The sequence below is a fragment of the Pseudophryne corroboree genome, chromosome 8, assembly GCF_028390025.1.
Source record: "Pseudophryne corroboree isolate aPseCor3 chromosome 8, aPseCor3.hap2, whole genome shotgun sequence".
Classification (NCBI taxonomy): domain Eukaryota; kingdom Metazoa; phylum Chordata; class Amphibia; order Anura; family Myobatrachidae; genus Pseudophryne; species Pseudophryne corroboree.
In genome coordinates, this window is record NC_086451.1 from 62,363,212 (window position 1) to 62,380,873 (window position 17,662).

The 17,662-nt window shown below is 48.8% G+C and overlaps 1 protein-coding gene across 1 annotated transcript; it reads left to right on the plus strand.

The window, feature by feature from the left end:
* Window positions 1-5,347: 5,347 nt before the first annotated feature.
* PIGY (phosphatidylinositol glycan anchor biosynthesis class Y) lies at window positions 5,348-6,313 on the plus strand. Its single transcript, XM_063936485.1, has one exon. It carries the CDS (start codon window positions 5,510-5,512, stop codon window positions 5,723-5,725), a length of 216 nt encoding a protein of 71 aa, XP_063792555.1. The 5' UTR covers window positions 5,348-5,509; the 3' UTR covers window positions 5,726-6,313.
* The last annotated feature ends 11,349 nt before the right edge of the window (window positions 6,314-17,662 follow it).

The following is a 17,662-nucleotide window of genomic DNA, read 5'->3' on the forward strand; positions in this document are numbered from 1 at the left end:
TGCCCAATTGCTAACAAATTTGCTGCTGCGATCAACTCAGAATTACTCCCATAATCCATTTAAAAGTGGACTCATAATCCAAAACATATGTATCAGGTGGTGTAAATGTCTTTATTGAGTGTACTCTATACCCTTCATGTTTTATTGAATGTATTTTATGGAATACATTTTATCAAATTTTTTATAAAAGAAACCGTCCCACTTGCAGAGTTTGTGTTTATGATACAGCCAGCGCTGGTTCAAATATCTTCCATTTTTTATGTTTTGGTGAGTTTCGCAAACACACACAGCTTGCATACCTCTTGCCGCAACACTAATACACCATGTAGGTCGTAAGGAACAAACCTTAAACAATCCAACTTGAATGTCTGGAACATAGTATTTTAAAGCAAGATAAAGGGGGTCATTGTGACCTGATCGCACGCAGAAACTTTTTGCTGCCCATGCGATCAGGTAGACGCCGCCTATGGAAGAGTGTATTTCTGCATAGCAGGGCTGCGATCGCTTGTGCAGCCCTGCTATGCAAAAAAATCTTTATGTAGAACAAGACCAGGGTAAGAGTTACTTACCCTGTGCGATCAATCCAGCGTTGCTGGTCCCGGAATTGACGTCAGACATCCGCCCTCCAAACACCTCGACATGTCTGCGTTTGGATCTCCACGCCCAGAAAACGGTGAGTTTACGCCGGTTCCGCCTTCCTCCTGTCAGTCTTCTTGCAGTCGCCGCTGCAACCCCTTTCTTAGTTAGTGGCGTCGCTGCCCGTCGCCGGGCAACGACACGCCTGCGCAATGCGGCCACAGCGCATGCGCAGTTCCGACCCGATCGCACGGCTGCGAAGAAACGTAAAACAGATAAAGTGATTTGGTTTAGATTTTTGGATTCAGGAGGAAGAGTTACCGCAGGGGTCCAAATTTCATGATGATTCCTTAAACACCCGTGATACTTCAAATAAACTGGCTAAAGAAGCTGTAATTAGTAAATAATGTAATAAATTGAAAAATCAATATTTAATAAACAAATTGTCAGACAGTCGAGATATTTGGCAGAAATAGTTGTTTTGACATCCACTCTTAACTAAAAAAAAAATTATAAAAATCTGAGAAGGGTGGTGGACATTGGCATTTTTTGGGGTGATTTGATGTGGAATGACCCGGCTGCGAAGCTGCCAGATTTACTAAAGCTTCGGAATGTGAAGCATTCGGCAGCATGGCCTTCGCTGGCGATGTTGCTCGTTGGACCTGCATGCATGCAGGATGTCGCTGACGACGTGTGGGTGCACTCATCATCAGTAACATAGTGTATACACAGTGGACAATGGGGGTAATTCAGATCTTATCGTAGATGTGATAAATTTAGCACATCTACGATCATTGACTCTAACATGGCAATGCTTTTGCACCTGGCGAGTAGTACCCTGCCAGCGCAGCTCCTGTGCGCTGGCAGGCCGCTGCCCGCCGTGTTCCTGGTCGCAGTGTCTGCGTGTGATGTCACACAGACGCTGCGGCCCACCCCCCCTCAACGGTCCGGACACACCTGCGTTGTCTGGACCGCGCCCCGCCAATGTCGTTCTAATGCCGTTGGCACGCCTTCTCCAGTCCGGCGATCGCAGCCCAAAGATGCTTTTAGCAGTCCGGTCTGAATCAAGCCCAATATCCTGAACGATGTATCAGAATCAGACACATCGTACACAATATTGTCTAGTGTGAACGCACCCTAAGTATTTCAGCTGTGTAGGGTATCACTATATCTGATGCTTCTGTGGGCTTTTCAACCGTAAACTGCTGCTGAAATTCTGGTACAGCTGTGCAGGATGCGTCTTCATGGAAATCCTGCTGGAGAGTGCCTGGCCTGCCCCCTACTATGGGGTCATTCCGACCCGTTCGCACACAGCGGTTTGTTGCTGCAGTGCGAACAGGTCCGGAATGCGCATGCGCAGCGGACGCACTGTGCGTGCGCGACATTGCCCGGCGACAAGGGTCGCCGGGTTACGTCCAGAAGAACGAAGATAGCGGTCGCAGAGCCGACCGTAAGAAGATTGACAAGAAGAAGGTGGACCTGGGCGTCACCGAAGCGTTTCCACCCGTTTTCAGGGAGTGGATTAGAAAACGCAGGCGTGTCCAGGAGAACGGAGCAGTGGCGAATTCAGCGGGGGGCACCAAGGCACGTGTTCCCCCTGTCGTTTAGGAGATTTTTTTACATTTTATTTCAAATAAGGCTGTTTGCTCCCCCGGCCGCATCTACCTTGGTGGTCCAGTGGTTTGTGCGGCTACTGTCGCGGCTGTGCTCCGGCTTTCACTGTCAGGACAGCCGCAGGTATGCCGTTTCTGTTGGTGACACAGCGCTGCGGCGGGCACACTCATGGATCAGTGAGAGGCGCTTCACATCCAGAGTCTCAGATGTCTGAGCGGCCACCAGTCTCTCCCGTGCCCGGAGCTCACTGCCGCCGCCACCATACTCAAGGTGAAGTGACCCGGGGTGCGGGTGCTGCTGCGCTGGGGGTGTGCAGGGCTCCGGACCAGGGGACATCAGGAGAGGCCATGCTAACTGCTGCTCGCTCTCCCTCTGTGTAACAGGATGTATTGATTGAGATAGATAGATAGATAGATAGATAGATAGATAGATAGATAGATAGATAGATAGATAGATAGATAGATAGATAGATAATTTATCTCAAAACATATACACACACACTGAATGCAACCCGGGAGGGGGGTTGCATTCACTGTGCCAGCTGCGGAAGGGGTATGGGATCACTACATTGCTTCATGATATGTCATGCTCACGGCACCTCCTGAGGGGGTAATACTCATATGTGTTTGCTACACCACTTGAGAGGGGGCATATTCACTCTTTTACTGGGCTGGGGGATGTGCTGCTCTAGGTGTGGATATACTTGCTGGTCCACTAGTGAGGGGTATGGGCTTGCTGCTCTCCTTGAAGGGGAGGGGGGGGGGGGGCAACGTACTGGGAATAGTAATGTACTGGCTGCATCAGGCAGTACAGATCAGATGGTGTAGTGGTTAGCATTACTGCCTCAGAACACTTGGGTTCCATTCCCAGCATGGCCATGTGTGGAGTTTGTATATTCTCCCCATACTTTCATGGGTATCCTCCGGGTACTCCGGTTTTCTCCCACAATCCAAAAATATACTGGTTAATAAATTGGCTCCTGCCAAAAATTAACTAATGTATAATAGTGCATGTACATCGACAGAATACATGGGCCAAGGGGTACTTATCTATCCACTGCCTTTCCCCATCACCCGCTGCCTCTCCCCTTCACCCGCTGCCTCTCCCCATCACCCACTACCTCTATGTCTCTCACTGTCTCTCCCCGTACCGTCACCCTCTGCTTCTCCCCTGAGCCACTATATCCCTATCACCCTCTCCTGTCATCCTCTGCCAGGCATTACCCTCTCCCTGTCACCCTCTTCTTCACCTTGTTACCCACTGCCTTTCCCTGTCACCCTTTCCTTTTCACTTAATGCCTCTTCCCGTCACCTCCCTGTCACCCACTGCCTCTCGCCGTCACCCTTTCCTGTCATCCACTGTCTCTCTATCTGCCACTATTTCTCCCTGTCACCTTTCTCTTCTGTCACCCACTGCCTCTCTCCATCATATTCTAAGTTGCCCACTGCCTCTCCGTGTATTCAGAAAAGCAGTCTGAAATTGAGGTGAGGAGCTGAGCAGTGCTGGGTGCGGGAAGAGGGGTCAGGGGTGAGAGGACGGTTACTCGGAGTCTAGATGCTGGGAAGGGGAGCCTGGCTGTGACTGGTGAGGGGACTGGGTGAGGACTGAGGAGAAAAAGGTAGGCATGAGCTAAGGAGTGGATAAGGAAGGGTTAGGAAGTGTGATGAAAATGAGGGCATGACTTGTGGATAGGGCATTGCTTTTGAGGCCAAGACCCTTGTTGCCGGTCCACACCCACTTTTAACGGAGCGCACGTGCCTTCGGCGCACACAAAAGAATACCACAACCCCATCTTCCCCTGTACTGGTGCCTCCCGTCATTTTGTTCTGGATCCGCCCCTGGAACGGAGGGCGGATGTCTGACGTCAAAACCGGCTCCAGCATCGCAGAGATCGTCGCACAGGGTAAGTATGTCCAGGGCTGGTCTAGTTTTACTTGAAATTTTTTTAGCTTAGCAGGACTGCACAAGCGATCGCAGCCCTGCTAAGCTAAAATACACTCCCCCATAGGCGTGTACTAGTTGATCGCAGCAGCAGCAAAAAGTTGCTGGCTGCGATCAACTCGGATTGAGCACCTATGTACTGTGATTAGCACTGCATGCCTGTGTGTAAGGAAATGCAGAATACAGTTACTAGGAACTGATGAGGCCAGCTGCTGTTACAGAGGGAGTGATTATAGTGTACACAGGAAGTGGTGAGGCTCAGGCAGCAGAGGAGGATTTGTGGGCAGAGTGATGTCCTTGTAGCGACTGCTGGGCCATGTTGGTTATGATTGTATGGAGAGGAATATACACATCCCTGGTACGGTGCCCGCTGCCTGCAGCCCTGCGCCCATTCTCACCCGTGGCCTGCAGCCAGGGCATACATACAGCTTCCAGGTCTGCAGGACAGGAGACTGGGGGCAGCTGTGACTTTGACCCCGCAGTGCTGCGCTTCCTGGTCTGCCCTCTCTCCAGGAGAACATTGAGGTAACACAACTGAGTCACATATTCCCTTACTATTTCCACAATGTATTATTAAATAGAATAATAGATTACATGAACAAGAGAGAGAGAGAGAGAGAGAGTGTGTGTGTGTGTGTGTGTGTGTGTGTGTGTGTGTGTGTGTGTGTGTGTGTGTGTGTGTGTGTGTGTGTGTGTGTGTGTGTGTGTGTGTTTTGTATGGCATTCATGTGGAAGGGCACAACGTTGGCACACAGGACCTAATTCATGTATGTTTGCAATGCTGTGTATCTGCCTTCAGCTGCGATCATGTACGTAGAGAAACGTGGCGTGAGCGTCGCTACTGCCGCAGCAGTCTGCGTTACTATAGACTCACTCGGGGAGTCGATGTTCCTTGTCATTGCATCGTTGTATGTGTACGCAGCTGCTTATTTTTTTCTAATCTGTCATCCACAATCTCTGTTGTTAGGAGCAGAGCCTTCCTTCCATATGCTTTCTTTTTATACATTTGTTTTGTGTACCTTGCATATCCCTATTTTCTCCACTGTGTGGCGCTGTGGCACCATACATATCTGCTGTAATGACCAAAATATATGCGCTGTACACCTGTCTGCATTACTGTAGTCTTCAATAAACCTTTTAATTCCCAGGGAAATACTGACTACATGGACATTAGGCTTGTATTTATGTATTTATTTTCCCTTTTTGCAGGTATGACGAGTCCACCAGGGAGCTAATTAATGACGAGCTGGGTATAGCTTATCCTATAGTAGATGGTATACCTAACATGATTCCTCAGGATGCAAGGATGATTCACAAAGACCAGAAGCCCAAGGAAGATTCTAATACATCAGAGTAACTTTGTGTCCGTCCTGAAGCCATGTTTCTGTCCCTCCCCACACTGACTGTGTTAGTCCCTCTCTTGTCCCTGACTGGCATTTTCTATTCTGCTTCTGTGGACAAAGATTTTCCCCAGGGATGCACCAGCACAGCCAGCGTGTGCTTCTACAGCCTGCTGCTTCCTATCACATTGCCAGTCTATGTGTTTTTTCATCTGTGGACGTGGATGGGACTCAAGCTTTTCAGGCACAATTAATTAATAATGTATTGTTTCACTTTGTTTCTAGCAGTACGGTTTGTTACAGTGGGACTGTTTGCAGCAAAACGGTCTAGAACCTGCTTAATTTGTCTATTATAAAGATTACTGTTTAAATATAAGGTATTGGTATTTTTTAGCATACTAATGCAACATTGAAGAATTCAGTGATGGTTTGCTTCGTTATATTAAGGTAATAGGATAAGAAGATCAATCCATTCTGACTGACCCATCCACCACTTGTAATGTGTTGGCAAACCCTCATCATCATGTATGCCAAATGCCTGCACCTTGTGGGCAGTAGCGAGAATTCAGAGATATAAGTGGCATTTGTTTTCTAGGCAAAACCAAGTTGGTTTCTGCACTTCCAGAAGCTGCAAGCAGAATTTGCCTGGTTACAGGTTGGGGTAGATCTAAGAGGGTAATTAAGATGTGATTTGAGATGTATAAAGGGGAGGACACGGAACCAAGCGCAGTGACAGATATGGGAAGGTAAAACTATACACACATGCAGATTAATCGTAGTTTTCGTACATTTCCTACTGAATATAATGTATAGAAAATAAAATATATGCAAAAAATGCCTAATAGCTGTAATTTGTGATTTTCCAGTCCTCAGTAACAGTCAGATTTCCTGCATGTCTCAGAAAGATTGCAGTGTTTTCAGTGACATCACACGGGCAGACTGACACGTCCATTAAATTGGGACGCTCATAATACCTACCTGACACAGATCATAGAAGCCAGGAGTTGTTTAGATGGGTTGGGTACAGGATCCCAACAGTGAAGACGCCTGGGGTCAGAGTACCGACACTTTTTTTAGTAAGCAGGTTAACCCTACTCCTTACCCGCAGCCAGTGTTGGACTGGGGCATGTAGGGCCCACCGGGGGGATGCAGTGGTAGGGGCCCATGTTAGGGGTGTGGCCAGTCTGCAGAGGGGGTGTGGCCTGTTACCTTATTGGTTTGACTAACCATTAGAGAGTGCAATGTCTGGGCCCCTTCATAAATATATACAGTCAATTCAGCTGCTGCATGCATGATAATGTACCAGATTAATACCAGCAATGCACTGTAGAAAATACACCATAGTCCAGTATAAGGTAACGTGTATAATGTATAATTCAAGTGCACAGTCTGGAACCTGATCTTTAAAGCAGTATCTGTGCCCCCAGGCAGTAGGGCCCACCGGTGGTTTCCCCTGTACCCCTGTGGGCCAGTCCAAGCCTGCCCGCAACCTAACCCTCCCCTCCCGCAACCTAACCCCTCCCGCAGCCTAATCCTCCCCTCCCGCAGCCTAATCCTAACCCCCATCCCTGACATACTTACGTTTGGGATGTTGACTGTCTGGATTCTCAGCGGTGTCAGGATTCCGGCGCCGCCCTTCTGGCTGCCGGCATCCTACCTGTGGGGATGCCAACTACATCATGTTTGGCTAAATGCTTATGACCAGGTTTTCAAGATCTTCTTATTAATATCTTTTATTTGTATCACGCCACAAGGGTTCCACAGCGTCTAACAAATATATAAACAAATGAATAGGACAAGAAAACAGTGACTTACTGTATATGACAATGCAGGACAAGTACATTCTTTATAACCATTGCTGCATCAGCAGTCATCACACCCCAATAGGCAGCAGGGTGGGAGAAACCAATGGCCGTGGTATGGAGTCGATGATAGTATAAGTAAGAGAAGGAAAAGCACATGAGGGAAGAGGGCCCTGCTCATGAGAGCTTACATTCTAAAGGGGGGAGACAGGTGACAGAGAAGGGGTAGACAGCGTGGAACAGAGGGTAAGGATGAGAGTTGGTTGAGTTTGGTGAAGTTTTGTAGAGAAGTGGAGAGTCTGATAGGGAGAGAGTTCCAGAGGTAGGGAGCAGCATAGGCATGATCTTGGAGGCAGGAGGAGTAATCAGTTGGCAGATGAGGCAGCATTCATATGCAGAGCGAAAAGGACAGGCGTGTGAATGGAGATAAGGCCAGAGATGTCAGTGGCAAACGCAGGATTTAGCGAGGGGGGTTTCCGTGGGTGGGTGTGAATGTATATGCACAGGTATGTGTAATAATAGGATTTTGGTACTTACCAGGTAAATCCTTTTCTTTGAATCCATAGGGGGCACTGGAGTACTCTTGGGATATGGACGGCTTCCGTAGGAAACGGGGCACTGAATATTTAAATTTAGAACACTCCACCGCTCCATATCCCAGAGTACCACAGTGTTTTTTACTGAGCCGAACAGGAGCTATAGAGAGGTTGACAATGGAGTATTACATATAACAACAGACAACAATGAAGTTGACACATAACGTTACTGACAACTAAACAGTTGACACCATAACCAGCACTTGTTAATTTGAACCAGTCGGTGAGATTGTGTTACCATAAGATCCCCTGAACTTACCACAAACCAGGTAAAACTGCTCTGGGTGGGCGTCCAGTGCCCCCTATGGATTCAAAGAAAAGGATTTACCTGGTAAGTACCAAAATCCTATTTTCTTTTTCATCCACTAGGGGTCACTGGAGTACTCTTGGGACATACCAAAGCTTCCCCCGTGGGCGGGAGAGCTGTTTGGCACCTGTAACACTAGGCGGCCAAAGCTAGATGCTGATGCCGCAAACGTATCAAACTTGTAAAAGCGCACAAACGTGTGCACTGAAGATCATGTAGCCGCACGGCAAAGCTGCGTCGTAGAAGCTCCACGACCAGCTGCCCATGAAGTTCCCACAGAACGTGTGGAATGAGCTGTTACTGATGTAGGCGGCTGTAACCTAGCATTAAGGTAAGCCTGACGTATAGTCAGTTTTATCCATCTGGATAAGGTCTGCTTAGACGCTGGCCAGCCCATCTTGGCAGCATCATAGAGAACAAACAACGTATCCGTCTTACGAACTGTAGACGTCCGGGATACATAAACGCGTAAAGCGCGTACCACATCCAGAGTTCCAGAATGTGCTGTTAACACAGGAACTACTATTGGTTGATTGATGTGAAAAGATGACACTACCTTTGGTAAGAAAGCGGGATTCGTCCGAAGTTCCGCTCTGTCATCATGAAACACCAAATACGGTGGCTTGCATGGCAAGGCACCCAAATCTGAAACACGCCTTGCTGAAGCTAAGGCTAGAAGAAAAATTGTTTTCCAAGTGAGAAACTTTATATCCACTTGCTGTAAGGGTTCAAAATATGAAGACTGTAAGAAATCTAAAACCAGATTCAAGTCCCATGGCGCTGTAGGTAGAATGAATGGAGGCTGTACTCTGAGGACACCCTGCAGAAAAGTGTGTACCGACGGCAATAGAGCCAATCGTCTTTGAAAGTAAATTGACAACGCAGATACCTGCACCTTTAGTGTAGATAAACGCAGTCCTCCATCTAACCCCGTCTGTAGAAATAACAAAAGACGGGATAACTTGAAAGCTGATGTCGGAAACTTCCGAGCTTCACAACAAGCTATATAGGCACGCCAAATTCTGTAATAATGAGCTGCCATAACTGGCTTCCTAGCACGTAACATGGTTGGTATAACAGATTCCGGAATGCCCTCTTTTCTCAAGAGTGCTGTCTCAACAGCCACCCCGTCAAACGCAGCCGCGCTAAATCGGGGTAAAGGAACGGACCCTGTTGTAACAAGTACGGACGTAGAGGGAGCGGCCAAGGATCGTCTGCGAGTAGTCCGTGGAGATCCGAGAACCAAGCTCTTCGAGGCCAATGAGGCGCCACTAGTATGACTGTGACGGACTCTCTTTTGATCCATTTTAGCACTAGAGGGAGCAGCGGAAACGGTGGAAACAGATACACTAGGCTGTATGGCCACGCGATTGTGAGAGCATCCACCGCCACTGCCTTTGGATCTCTCGTTCTGGACACATACTGGAGTGTTTGGTGATTGTGGCGAGACGCCATCAGGTCCACCTGAGGGTAACCCCATCTCTGAACCAACATGTGAAACACCTCTGGATTTAATGCCCATTCTCCTGGATGAAAATCCCGACGGCTGAGGTAATCCGCCTCCCAGTTGTCCACTCCCGGAATGAACACTGCCGACAATATCACCTGGTGATATTCTGCCCAATTGAGGATTCGAGATACTTGCCGCATTGCCATGCGGCTTCTTGTTCCTCCTTGTTTGTTGATGTATGCGACTGCCGTTGCGTTGTCTGACTGCACTTGGACAGTCTGAGAGCGAAGCATGTGTACTGCTTGTCGTAGTGCATTGTAAATTGTGCGGAGTTCCAGGACATTTATAGACAGCAATCTTTCGTGATCCGCCCAGAGACCCTGGAGTTGACAATTTTGAACTACAACTCCCCAACCTCTGAGACTCGCGTCCGTCGTTAGAATTATCCAATTCCAGCCGCCGAATAGTTTCCCTGCGGTTAAATTGTGTTCCTTGAGCCACCAGAGTAGAGACACCCTTGCCCTTGGCGACAACCTCACCCTGTGGTGAATCTGCAGATGCGAGCCCGACCACTGTGCGAGCACATCCAGTTGAAAAGGACGTGAGTGAAATCTTCCGAACTGAAGCGCTTCGAAAGCCGCCACCATTGTTCCTAAGAGGCGAATGCACAAATGTACCGAGACTGTGCGTGGCTTGAGCACTAATTGTACTAGATGGCGAATAATCTGTACTTTCTGTTGTGGTAGGTAAATTCTTTGATTTACCGTTTCGAGAATCATACCTAGGAATTGAAGGCGTTGAGACGGAATGAGATGTGATTTTTTGAAGTTGACAATCGAACCGTGGTGAACTAGTACATTGTACGTTAGCAGCGCATGTTGGAGAAGCATCTGTTGAGACGGGGCTTTGATGAGCAGATCGTCTAAATACGGAACTATTGTCACTCCCAGGGATCTGAGATGAGCTATCTGTTATGCACACCAGTGCCTGCAGGAAAGTACTGGTGTCAGAACTGTTATGCACTCCAGTGTCTGCAGGAATGTACTGGTGTTTGAACTGTTATGCAAAACAAATGGACTCACAGACAAACTGGGGAATATGACATAACGTACACAGAAGGTAATAGAATAACAAAATACACACAAAGTGAACAGAGAAGCCCAGAGGCTAAGGAACTGGGTATCTCCCTTGTATTAGAACTGCACAGATGGAAAAAGCAAGATGTTGTGTTTTAATACGTAGAGAACCCGAAATGCTGTTGCTAAGGGCAACAGCAAAACCCTAAAGGGTTACCAACGGGTGTGGCAGTAAACTCCTTGGTCAGAGATGGAATGATAGACACAAGGAGAGTCTCCACAATCCTATTTCTCACTTGCAGTGCACAGGTTTTAGCTTACTGCCACTAAACTGACCCCTGACACCTAGCACAGTGAGACAGGATTAGACAGGCAAGTCTTAGAATACAGCCGCAAACTTGCTAAGTTCACAGAGTAGTAACAGAACCCCAGCAAGCTAAAGGACTGACTCCAGTCTTACTGCTAGGTCTGGATTGGCAGAGTGTAATACCAAATCCCCAGGCCTATTTGCAGTAAGCAACAAACAAATACAAAGCTACACAGTACTGGCTAACTTTCATGAACTGACTAACCAACAAAGATTCAGCAGCATCTGCTTACCCTGAAAAGAGGCCTTATAAAGCAGGTGCTATCCACGCCCCACTCAGACCTCACAGACTGTGAGCACAAAAACCAGCACCGGATCCCCTGCCGTGCACAGAGCCTATAACCACTGCACAGCAAAAGACCCGAACCGGAGTATCAGCTGCGCTCAGGTTACTCCACTAGCACTTGTCTCCCGGTTGCCATGACGACGTGGCAGCACAGGGCAGGAGACCCTAACACTATCATCACAGACATCACTTTGGTGAATACCCGAGGCGCTGACGATAGGCCAAACGGTAGAGCCTGAAACTGGTAATGGTTTTGGCGCACTGAGCGCAGAGATTCCATCTTGAATCTGTAGTAAGTTACGTACCGATTGAGACCCTTTAAGTTCAATATTGGTCTGACTGAGCCATCCGGCTTCGGTACCACAAACAGACTGGAATAATAACCCTGACCCTGTTGGTGTACAGGGACCGGAATCAAAACTGCTGAATCCAGTAGGGACTGAATGGCAATTTGCAGAACCGCCCTCTTGTCGTCCGACAGAGGAAGTCCTGTCTTGAAAAACCGCAGTGGCGGAAGACAGTCGAACTCTATTTTGTAACCTCTTAACACTAAATTGCGGATCCACCCATCCGCGGATGTCTGGAACCACGCCAAATGGAACATCTGAAGGCGTGCTCCCACAATCGGAGAACCGAGATGGGCTGGTAGCCCGTCATGCCACTGGCTTGTCGGTAACCTTAGCGTCCTGACGACTTGTGTTGGTTTGTTGGAAACCACGACCACGTCTACCAGGCGTGGCTGTTCCTCTGCCACGTCCGCGAAAGGATTGAGGTCTAAAGGATTTGAACGAAGGTCCAGAGTACCTCCTTCTTGGTACCGGTGTAGGCAATGGTAAGAAAACCGACTTTCCTCCCGTAGCCTCAGAAATCCATGTGTCCAATTCAGGACCAAAAAACTTCTTGCCATCGTAAGGTAACGCCTCTATACCTCGTTTGACCTCTGCCTCCGCTTGCCAAGAACGGAGCCAGAGTGCTCGTCGTGCCGTAACTAGCGACAATGAAATACGAGAAGTGAGCTGACAGACGTCAGTAGAAGCTGTACAGAGATACTCCGCAGCCTCACACATTTGATCAGCAAGAAGTATAAGGTGTTCATCATGTAGGGCAGACTTGAGTTCTGTTATCCATACTATGAGCGACTTAGTGACCCAGATACCAACCAAGCCAGGTCTCAGCAGCACTCTTGCTGCTAAATACATGGACTTTAGCATAGTTTCTATTTTGCGATCTGAAGGGTCTTTAAGCGTAGTAGCCGCTGGCACTGGTATGGTTAATTTCTTTGTAAGCTCCCATGTACATGTCACCGAGTCTGGAAACGGGTAACTAGACTTAAATCTGCGAGGTATAGAAAACCGTTTATCTGGAGTCTGTCGCGTTTCTACTAACATCTTATTAAGAGACTCCGAAACAGGAAAACACATTGGAGTTCTCTGTCGTTTAGTAAATACGACCTGATCATTTGTCAGAGGCTCCTCAGTTTCTGTAAACTTGAGAGACTGACGCACCGCTCTGATGAGATTATCAATACCTGAGCTGTTAAAATCCTCACTATCTGACTCCACTTCGCCCTCCTCACCCTCATCTTGTGCCGTGAGGTCTGGCATGGAATCGTCAGAATGCAACATAGCAGAAACTGGTAAATCATAAGACATATGAAAATTATCCCGTCTACCCAAAATGGATTTGGACCTTTCGCAAGGCTGAGACGCCTCCGGTAGTTCTGGTGGTCTCACCCTAGACTCAGATCTTGCCGCTTCCCGCTCTTGACGAGCGGCGGTCAATTCTGATTGCAACCCAGCCAGTACAGTGGCTAGCATTTCCCATGGAGGGTCTGGGGATGAAACTGGCTTTAAAACCGGAGCAGAAATTGTATTCGTAACTGAATCCACAAAACATACTGGACATGTGGTAAATCCATCCGGTAACACACTGCTACAGACTTTACAGTGATGCTTTTTCATTTTTGCTGGTGCCTTACTCATTATGGAGACAGACAATACAATACACAAAAAACAGACACTTGCCCGACTCAGTAAAATAGTACGAAGGTGTCTCTATATATATATCTGGCCAAGTGCAGTACACGTGGCCAGTACTATGAAATGTGATCCCAAATTCCCACTAACACCCCTGCGCCTCCGGTGGAGTAGAGATGTCGTACTGGAACGTTCTGGAATCACAACAGGAAGACACAGGAAGCATGGTTAAAATGGCTGCCATGCTTACACTTATAATCACAGTGCAGGTTACCAGCCTTTAAACTGACATCTATATGAAAATCCTGTGTAATTAACCCTGCAGCCTAGCATACTGCTGTTGCTGCAGGTTATCCCCCCTCATGCCGCTGATTGCACCCTCTGCTAGCAGTTCTGTAATGCCCCCCCCCCTCCCTGTATGCTCCGTTGCGGATGCAGTGCGGGCGGGCAGCGAGCAGCGTGTGGGGCCGCCAGCGGGAGCTGGGTAGCGGGACGCGCTGGGACAGACAGCGGGGAGCGCGTCTTGAAGCGCTGTGAGCAGCGGCCGGAGCAGCGGCGGCGGGCAGGCGGTCTGTAGAGGGATCCTGGCATAAGCGGTAAAGAAAACAATGTCCCCACACAGCGGGGCGGCAGCGGGAGCTGACCGCCCGTTCAACATACCGTGACTCCTGCTGCTGTGGTGAGGCTCCGACGGGGCTTCTCTGCAAGCGCCGGCCAGCCTGTGCAGGAGGTCTGTATGGCTGTGAGGGTGCTCATTCAGTGAGGACCGACACACCACAGCTGCTAGTAGCAGCTTGCACTATCCCTGACCCTGCCTTTTGGAAGGGGGAAAGGGATGTGTATGAAAAAAGAAAAATATTCACTAAAAAAATAAAAAATATTCAAAAGAATTGTGGACCAAGCCACAGACCTGTTGCTACTTCGAGCACAGAAAAAACACTGAGGGGGGGCGTGGCTTGGACGCTGTCCTGACTAGTCACGCTGGGCTGGAGCTCCTAACTATAAGTCATCTATAACAGCCAAAATATCCCTTTATCAACTCCTGCTGGCTCCTGATCCCCCCCAGTGAGCTGCTGCCTGCTGGGGGCTGCCCGGAGTGACCTCCGGTAACGCTGGGAGCTGTTTTCTGCAGTTCCGAGATCGGGGCCTACACATCCTCCAGAAGCCGGGGCCTCGATTTTGGAGACAGCCCGGCGCCGAGCTCCGGGACCCGCTCGCGGCCGCGGCGGGACCCGGCGGACCTCCTGAGGGCTCAGAACACCCAGCCTGATCAGCGGAGACCCTCCCCAGACCCTCAGGTACCTTCCAAATAACGTTGGCTCCCTCCCTGTGCATGTTAAAGCCAGTGGTAGTGGAGTCTCTGGCCTGAAGATTCTGGCGGCGGCCATCTTGGATTTCTCCTAACAGCTCCTGAGATCACAAGCAGCATAATCCAGAGTTACTACATAGCTGCTCTGTGACATCCTCTGAGCCCACTTATCCTGCATGCTGTATAGCTGTATTCACCTCTACCTATTGAAGACATATAATAAGCTGCTGACTGCAGCCTCTGCAATACGCTCTGCAATTTAATTGTGCCTTACCACACTAATCTGTCACTACTCTCAGCCCTGCCTGGAGACTTCCTACCATCATTACCGAGCTTGAAGCAACCCTCGTCTCTATACTCATACAGCCCGGCAAGATGTGACCCCTAATATGCGCTATCTCCGCCCAGAGTCTCACCGTTTAACATGGGAATACGTCTGAAAAAAAGCATCCTGTCTACTTTATAACACATCAGCCTAGAGGGACCCAGCTGCTGCATTATCCTCAGAACATTTATTTTTCTCAATTCTTTTTTTTCTTTTCCCTTTATCTCACTATGGCACCTAAAAAAGCAAAGGGCACGCTACCTCCTCAGGTATCTCTCCCGATTCGGAAACAGAATCAGGCGTCCCCGCCGCCTCGAAGAGTGTCGGCCCCCTCCACGAAAAGCACGAACGCATCCGATCTGCCCAGTTCGCTCTCAATGTCGGGCGTAGACCCGAGCTCTGACGCTCCCCTTACCGTGAAGACCCTTTGCCAAGTCCTGTCGGCCTTCAAATCGGACTTAACTCGCGACCTCACAGCTGCCATACGGGAAGTTAAGGAGGAGCTGACAGCCATTGGTGATAGAACCGACACTCTAGAACGTAAACTGGAAGAATTGGTGACGTCACATAATGAGCTCATAACGGCTCACGACCAACAACAAAACGAGTTGGACATGGTTAAAAACAAAATGGCAGATATGGAAGATCGTTCCAGACGGAACAATATTAAAATACGTGGAATACCCGATTCGGTTGATAACTCCGATCTGACGAAATACGCGATGGCCCTGTTCCGTAAACTACTACCTGAAGCATCTGATGCGGAGCTGCTTATTGACAGAATCCATCGCCTTCCTAAACCTCGGTTTCTCTCCAGCTCCTTACCTAGAGATACACTACTCCGGGTGCACTTCTTCACCGTTAAAGAGCGTATTCTCCAAGCTGCTCGAGATGCAGAGAACTCTGACACCCTAGGAGGCTTGCAACTGTTTCCGGATTTTTCCGCAATCACCCTTTCTAAAAGACGCAGTCTAGCCCCGATTACCACTGCCCTCCGAGCCCAAGATATCCGTTATCGGTGGGGCTTCCCAGTGAAGCTGATTGTATTCTATGACAGCTCTACGTTTATTATATCAGAACTGGAAGCCGGAGTGAAGCTGCTTGAAGACTGGGACATCTCGGTGAAACTACCATCCTCCCAGGAGAGACGTCCTCCTCCTCGCTCGGAATGGTCCACTGAGTGATCATATTACATAATTAATGTATTGTTCTAACATGCCTTGTATTTCGTTAGACTTACCGTCTATATTATATTCTGTCCATTGTAGCCCTTACGGCTCTCGAACCCCTCTAGGTGAGATACACCGTGTTCCCACTAATTCATATAGCGCATACTCTTCTACTTAAATGTGGTCGCTCAACTCTCGCCCCAGTTTACCTGTTTACCTGTTTACTGGCCTATCTTTCTAGTATTCGCTAAATGCAGCAGACGGCGGTCTTCCCGCTGGCAAGATACGCCAGTACACTTGCGATATATTTGTGTTATTCTGATATGTATTTATACCCCACGTACCACATATGTTTAGATGGAGATGTGCAGTTATTCCCCTTTTCTCTATCGTCCTAAGTGGATGCTGGGGTTCCTGAAAGGACCATGGGGAATAGCGGCTCCGCAGGAGACAGGGCACAAAAAAGTAAAGCTTTACTAGGTCAGGTGGTGTGCACTGGCTCCTCCCCCTATGACCCTCCTCCAGACTCCAGTTAGATTTTGTGCCCGAACGAGAAGGGTGCAATCTAGGTGGCTCTCCTAAAGAGCTGCTTAGAGAAAGTTTAGTTTAGGTTTTTTTTCTTTACAGTGAGTCCTGCTGGCAACAGGATCACTGCAACGTGGGACTTAGGGGGAAAGTAGTAAACTCACCTGCATGCAGAGTGGATTTGCTGCTTGGCTACTGGACACCATTAGCTCCAGAGGGATCGAACACAGGCCCAGCCGTGGAGTCCGGTCCCGGAGCCGCGCCGCCGACCCCCTTGCAGATGCTGAAGCGTGAAGAGGTCCGGAAACCGGCGGCTGAAGACTCCTCAGTCTTCATAAGGTAGCGCACAGCACTGCAGCTGTGCGCCATTTTCCTCTCAGCACACTTCACTGGGCAGTCACTGAGGGTGCAGAGCGCTGGGGGGGGGCGCTCTGAGAGGCAAATATAAACCTTATACAAGGCTAAAAATACCTCACATATAGCCCATAGGGGCTATATGGAGATATTTAACCCCTGCCTGACTGGAAAAATAGCGGGAGAAGAACCCGCCGAAAAAGGGGCGGGGCCTATCTCCTCAGCACACGGCGCCATTTTCTGTCACAGCTCCGCTGGTCAGAACGGCTCCCAGGTCTCTCCCCTGCACTGCACTACAGAAACAGGGTAAAACAGAGAGGGGGGGCACATTAATGGCTATATATATATATATTAAAGCAGCTATAAGGGAGCACTTAATATAAGGATATCCCTTGTATATATAGCGCTTTGTGGTGTGTGCTGGCAGACTCTCCCTCTGTCTCCCCAAAAGGGCTAGTGGGTCCTGTCTTCATTAGAGCATTCCCTGTGAGTTTGCGGTGTGTGTCGGTACGTGGTGTCGACATGTATGAGGACGATATTGGTGTGGAGGCGGAGCAATTGCCAAATATGCAGATGTCACCCCCCAGGGGGTCGACACCAGAATGGATGCCTTTATTTGTGGAATTACGTGATGGTTTATCTTCCCTTA